The sequence below is a fragment of the Abrus precatorius genome, unplaced genomic scaffold (assembly GCF_003935025.1).
Source record: "Abrus precatorius isolate BTA unplaced genomic scaffold, Abrus_2018 Scaffold2, whole genome shotgun sequence".
In the NCBI taxonomy this organism is placed as follows: Eukaryota; Viridiplantae; Streptophyta; class Magnoliopsida; order Fabales; family Fabaceae; genus Abrus; species Abrus precatorius.
The window spans coordinates 5,201,978-5,208,938 of NW_020874362.1; the positions used below are offsets into that span (position 1 = coordinate 5,201,978).

The window sequence follows — 6,961 nt, forward strand, 5'->3', positions numbered from 1 at the left end:
CTACACTTGCACTTAGAACATGGACACCTAACTTTTTGGTTAGTGATGAATTGCTGCGAATTACAACAGACACGTATGAAATCCTCAACACCCTCAAAGAATTCAGGTTTTATTCCCCCCGACTTAGGTGCAACCTATCATACATCCACTGACGATTTCTGAAAAACATCTTCCTCAAGAACTATATAAACCTAATACAAAAATACAATGTGGTATCAACCTTCTATTATACATTATACAAATTTTTAATATAAATTTTGACAGAATCTCCCCTAATACATGTCAATTTCCTTACATTTGTTTACCACTTTTTTACAAAAATCAAAATTTCACCACACATAACTAATATATTATATAACAATATATTAATCAATACATCAAACACAAACACATCACAATCCTAAACCGTTCTAGAGCACATCCCTTTGTAACTCCACAACATGCATATTCTACAAACTCCACAAACACAAACACAAACAATCCCACAGCACACAATAATCAGGTTCGGAGAAAGACCTCTACGCCCTTCCCCCAATCATACAATCTCTAATCCTACAACTCTATCTTAAAAATTTTAAGTCTCTAAAAAAACATAAAAAATTAAACTGATTAAAAGTTAAAGTATCGTAACAGGAATACAATGATGCAAAAAATCTTTCAAATTGATGCTCCAATCACTTGCAAAGGCCAAAACACTGAGCTCCTAGAGATAGAGAGGGGCGAGAGAGAGAATTATGAAAAAATAAGGAAGGGGAAGGGGGAGGCGCTATTTTATGGGTTTCAGTCATTACAGACAGAAAAATCGTCTGTAAAGGGTTTAATGAAATGGTGCATTTCAGGTGACAAATTACAGACAGATTTTTTCATCTGTAAATTTGTTAAGTCCATTTACAAACGAAAAAATTTATCCGTAATTTGACACCTGAAAGGTTGGTTAAAAACGGCCATATTTACAGAAAGATAAATCTGTCTATAACTCCTGCTATAAAATTCTCTCCTATTTTCAAATTACAGACAGAAAAATTCGTCTATAATTCCTGTCTATACGATTTCACATCAAATGGCGAGCAAACTACAGACGAATTTTAATCCGTCTGTATTACAGATAGATTTTTTAGAAAAAAAAATAATAATCCACAAATCTATCTGTAAATTCGTCTGTATTATAGACGGATTAAAATCCGTCTATAAATAGAGCTTTTCTAGTAGTGTTGGAAATTTAAAAAAAAAATAGATGTTTTTGCTAAAATTTAAATAATGAAGATAAATAATAATTTTTTAATAAAAAAATTTTAAACTAAAATAATTAAATAAGTTAAACGACTAAAATAAGAAAAAAATAGAAAATCAAACTGAAATAAAATTAAAAGATTAATCTGTTAAATTTTTTTAAGAAAGACAACAATTTAATTAATGTAATTTTTCATAAGTAGAAAAAATGTTTAAAAATGATAGCATTCTTTTTTTAATACAGGGAAAATAAGAGCATTCTTTAAATATAATCAGATGCATACAACACATAAAAAAGACTCAATTTCTATTTTTGTTTTAGAACGTTCATAAATTCATTTGCTTTATCTTTATTACATAAAAGACGACAAGTAAAATTATCCTTTTGTAAAAGCAATTGTTTTCACAGCTTAAATTATGAAATTGCAAAACATATTCAAAATTATTCGATAGATCCTAAAAGATATTCATTATTAAATACATTTTGCATTCAAGTTAAGTGATTGTGGAAGAAAATTAAGCTTAAAAAAATTGTATATCCGTGGCTTAAAGTTACTGCCCTCTTCTTCTATTGTTCAAAGATCCAATCCTCCTACCAAGATCATACGTGTTTAATAATTCTTAAATCATTAGGTCCTCCTTAATATATTCTTTAATATAATTTTCTTCTATCCTCATAAAACTACTCTTTTAGTTAATCTTGTATTTTAATTATTTTGAAATTTTTTTTAATTTTTCATCTTATTTAATTCAGATCTAACCCAAATCGCGCATCTAAATATAATAAGTGAGTCTATCACTAAAATTTTTTTTACATACGCAAAAATTCAAAACTTTATTTAAGTAATACCAAACCAGTCAAACTAATCTTCATTAGTTTAAATTTGTTTCTTTTTTTTAATATAAGTTTTTCAAATCTAATTTAAAGTTTAAAGACAGGTGCCTCCTAGTCAGCAGCATATCTAGCTTAGAGATTATACCAATAATCAGGTCGTATATTGAATTTGAGCTCAATCCTTATCCATAATAATTATAATTAGTATTGAACTTCCCGTGCCAAGAAATCCTCGTAGATTACGACAGTTATAAGAAGATCTACCACATTTAGGAATTCTACCCAAACCCTCTTCATTAGTTTTCATTCATTAGCCAACCGTATAATGCCACTTCAATTAACTAATTCAAACCTAACCTGATCTTCTGATTTATTTTTTATTACATGATTATTTATTTGCGAGTTAGTATTAATTATTTATTTATAATTTTTTTAAAATTATTAATATATTAATTATAAAAATACTATTTTAATCATAATACTTTACTAATTGATAGAATTATAATTACTCTTTTATTGTGGATGATCCATGAAAGATTGGGTCATTCATGTTCGAGATCTCTACTCTCATCTAAAATGATTGTAATTTTTTTCAAACAATTTTATTAAGTACATATAAAAAAAGTCTTGCCGTGAAATAAGAGATAACCATTCTCAAATTTTGTTATTGCTACTTTCTTTTTTAATAAGGATTAAAAGAAAGATAGATCCTTTTCTATCGTCAGTATATAATTTTAATCTTAATTTCTCTTTGATTAGTGATAGAACATGTGTATGATTAAATTGATGTATAAATTTTTTTTATGTTAGATTTTTTAGTCTTTTTATTTTTATGTCTTGTATCATATCATACTGTTTTAATTTTTTTATAAGAAATAAAAGACTATATTACTAAGATTAAAAAATAATTAAATTAATTATATTTTTTATAAATATAAATTTTATTCTAAAAATATTTACGATATTAAATAATATAATTAATAACTTCTATATTTAATAACGCTAATAAAAAAAAGTATATAAAAGTAATTTAATAACTAATACATTTTAAATTTATTTTGTGTATCTTATAATTAAAATAAAAAAAATACTTTATTTAGTTTCCTATAAAATGGGCAGATCTTATAATTAAAACAAAGAAAATACTTTATTTCCTTGCCTATAAATGAGCAGGAAGGAGTATTGAGTATAACAGCAACGAGCAAGTATCTTTGACTAGTCCACAGTCAGTGGGAACCATATCAGAGCAACGATTCCTTGTTCACACAATAATGTTAAGGCCTCGGCTCCTATATAAACAAGCTTGGAATCAAGGAAATGGGTGCAGCTAGCTAGCCTCAAGTTATATATCCTATAGCTGAATCAAGACACAAGAGAAGAAATCACGTTGAGGAGTCTTACTCTTTTACTCGTAGAGAAATTTTGTAGCCAGAGAGGAAGCGAAAGACGCCTTAATACATCATTATTATAATGGAGCAGGGTGGCAAAGAAGACCAGAAGACTATGTTCAACAAATATGCCTTTGCTTGTGCTATAGTTGCTTCAATGGTGTCCATCATATCTGGTTATGGTAATACTTTTTCTCTTTTTGAATTAGTTTCTCGTCTACTTTAAAATTTTCCACCATTTTTTTATCTCTGCACACACACGATTGCACATATGTTTCGACATTTGGTAAAGTAAAAATATATGTTCCTTAATCGACGACTTTTATTGTGTCGTTTTCTAATAACCTCTCCTCTAGATAAATGTACAACCTGTAAATATATTTTCTTTTTTTACGTGTGTACACATAAAAACATTTATATACAGTAAGTTTTTATTAGGAATTATAGAATCTCATAGAAAGAATTTAAGTAATTAATAATAATAAATTTTATAAAAAATATTTATCACTTTTTTATAACTTTCAATTAAAATTTATTGCTAAGTCCTTAAACTCGATTCTAAAAGTTAAAGGTAATAATACTTTTTAATTTTTAATAAATATTTATTAGTTATTCATCTATTAGCGTGTGTCCTTGAAAAAAATTGTATTTTAACTCAATCTTTCTACGTATGATTTCAGACACCGGTGTTATGAGTGGAGCCATGATATTCATTAAGGATGATATTGGAATCAGTGATACCCAACAAGAGGTTCTAGCAGGAATCTTAAACCTATGCGCATTGGTGGGATCCTTAGCTGCTGGAAGAACCTCTGATTACATTGGTCGCCGCTACACAATATTCTTAGCCTCTGTCCTCTTCATGGTAGGTGCAATTCTCATGGGGTATGGCCCAAACTATGCAATTTTAATGGTTGGTAGGTGTGTTGGTGGTGTTGGTGTGGGCTTTGCTCTTATGATAGCACCTGTTTACTCAGCAGAGATTTCCTCTGCATCATCAAGGGGTCTTCTAACCTCTTTACCTGAGCTCTGCATTGGCATTGGGATCTTACTTGGCTATGTATCAAACTACTTCTTGGGGAAATTGGCATTGAAACTTGGGTGGAGATTGATGCTTGGTATTGCAGCATTTCCTTCACTTGCTTTGGCTTTGGGTATTCTAACAATGCCAGAGTCACCAAGGTGGTTAGTGATGCAAGGTCAACTAGGAAATGCCAAGAAGGTCCTATTGCAAGTTTCTAATAGCACCCAAGAGGCTGAACTTCGTTTCAGGGAAATAAAAGTTGCTGTTGGTTTTGATGAGAATTGTGATGATGAGATTGCAAACGTGAAGCACCCTCAAGGGTCACGCAATGGTGAAGGGGTTTGGAAAGAGTTGCTTGTGAGGCCTACACCTCAAGTTCGTTGGATGCTGATTGCTGCAGTTGGGATTCACTTCTTTGAGCATGCAACTGGCATTGAAGCTGTGATGTTATATAGCCCAAGAATCTTCAAGAAAGCTGGTGTGACAAGTAAGGATAAGCTCTTACTTGCAACCGTTGGAGTTGGTCTTACAAAGATCACTTTCTTGATCATAGCCTCGTTCTTGCTTGATAAAGTTGGTAGAAGGCGCCTCTTGCAAATAAGCACAGGGGGAATGATTTGTGGCCTGTCACTTTTGGGTTTCAGCTTGACCATGGTTGATCATTCCAATGAGAAGCTTTTGTGGGCCTTGAGTCTTAGCATTGTGGCCACATATGCTTATGTTGCTTTCTTTAATATTGGGCTTGGGCCTGTTACTTGGGTCTATAGCTCAGAGATATTCCCTATGAAGTTGAGGGCACAAGGGGCAAGCATAGGAGTTGCGGTGAATAGGACAATGAATGCTGCTGTTTCCATGAGCTTTATTTCAATCTATAAAGCAATAACTATAGGTGGGAGCTTTTTCATGTTTGCTGGTATATCGGTGCTGGCTTGGGTGTTCTTCTACATTTTCCTTCCTGAAACCAAAGGCGTGGCCTTGGAAGAGATGGAGCTGCTTTTCAGCAAAAAAATCCAGTGGTAGAAATGTTGCAACCGAAACTGGCCCATGCCAGAAAGCGTAGTGTGTTGTTGTAGTGAGACAGGACATTGGAAACAATGGGTGTGAGCCTTTTGAGCTAAATCCCGTAATATTCAACACAGCCCCTAATAACATCTTCTTCTTTTTTTAATTAATAAAATCTTCAATTAAAGTAATGTTTAAGTTATATTTTATTAATTTTTATATAAATTTTATAATCATATGTTACCCTTTTTTACTTATTATTATTTAAGTAACTCTTTCTTAATTATGCATTTCTAAAAAAATTTACTAAATAGATTCTATAAATTACACCACTTAAAAAATAGGTTGGATGTGGATATGGATTGACTCGGAGAAATCCGATACCATCATCATCGTTAGCAGTATGTCATTAAATTTTAACAATATCATTAATGGTTATATTTATTAGATGCATAAAACTTGATTCTTGAAAATATATACTAATTAAAATATTTAGCAAAAGAACTTATTATTTTTATATTATTTAAAATATAATTAGCTTATAAACATGTTTTGAAGTAATAAAATTCTAATGCACATTAGTTTTTAATGTTATCTTTAGGAAATGTAATGTAAAATTAAAATCATAACTGATGAAATCTCAGCTAATGCTTCCAAGAGCTCCGACAACTCACATCCTTCCAATCCTTCAGTGGAGGTGGGAGAGCGAATGGTTGCTACAAATTGTGATGATGAGGTAATGGCATCGAAGTTACTAGACATTGGCAAGAAGGTTGGTTTGGTTGTACATGGGAATGATGAGCAGGTTCAAGAGAAATTGATTGAGATGGAGATACGTGATAGAACAATTGCGAAAGAATATGGGGTTCGCTTTGATACTAAATGAAGATTGGCTCATTTAATTGTAGAGGGCTGGGGAGTGCGGTAAAGCAAAAGAAGGTGTGTGAGATTGTTCGCTCTGAAGGTCTGGAGTTCTTGGCGATTCAGGAAACAAAACTTGAAATATGTAATAGTAATTTATGTACGCGTTTGTGGGGTTCTGTGAATTTTGATTGGTGTGCCTTGCCTTCCATTGGCAGAAGTGGGGGTATGTTTTCACTTTGGGATACTTCCAAATGTAAAATACTTTTCTCCTTTTCTGGTACTGGATTCCTGGGTGTTTGCTTGCAGGTATTGGCTACTGAAAACCTATGTGTTGTGGTGAATGTCTATGCATCGTGTAGACTAAGTGAGAAGAGAAAGTTATGGGATGATTTACTCATGACAAGAAGGGATCTTGGCAAATTTATGTGGTGTATATTGGGTGACTTCAATGCTGTGAGACAAGTGACAGAGAGGAAGGGTTGTCAGGCAGACTATGATATCTCTGAAATGGAGGGCTTCAATTCTTTCATTCAGGAAATGGAACTTGTGGATCTTCCACTTGTGGGTAAAAACTTTACATGGATAAAAAGGGATGCTTCTATGATGAGCAGGCTGGAT

At 31.9% G+C, this 6,961-nt stretch overlaps 1 protein-coding gene across 1 annotated transcript; it reads left to right on the top strand.

The window, feature by feature from the left end:
- The first annotated feature begins 3,535 nt into the window (after positions 1-3,535).
- Positions 3,536-5,497, top strand: LOC113858023 (probable polyol transporter 3). Its single transcript, XM_027490424.1, has 2 exons — positions 3,536-3,635; positions 4,134-5,497. Exons 1-2 carry the CDS (start codon positions 3,536-3,538, stop codon positions 5,495-5,497), a joined length of 1,464 nt encoding a protein of 487 aa, XP_027346225.1.
- Positions 5,498-6,961: the final 1,464 nt, after the last annotated feature.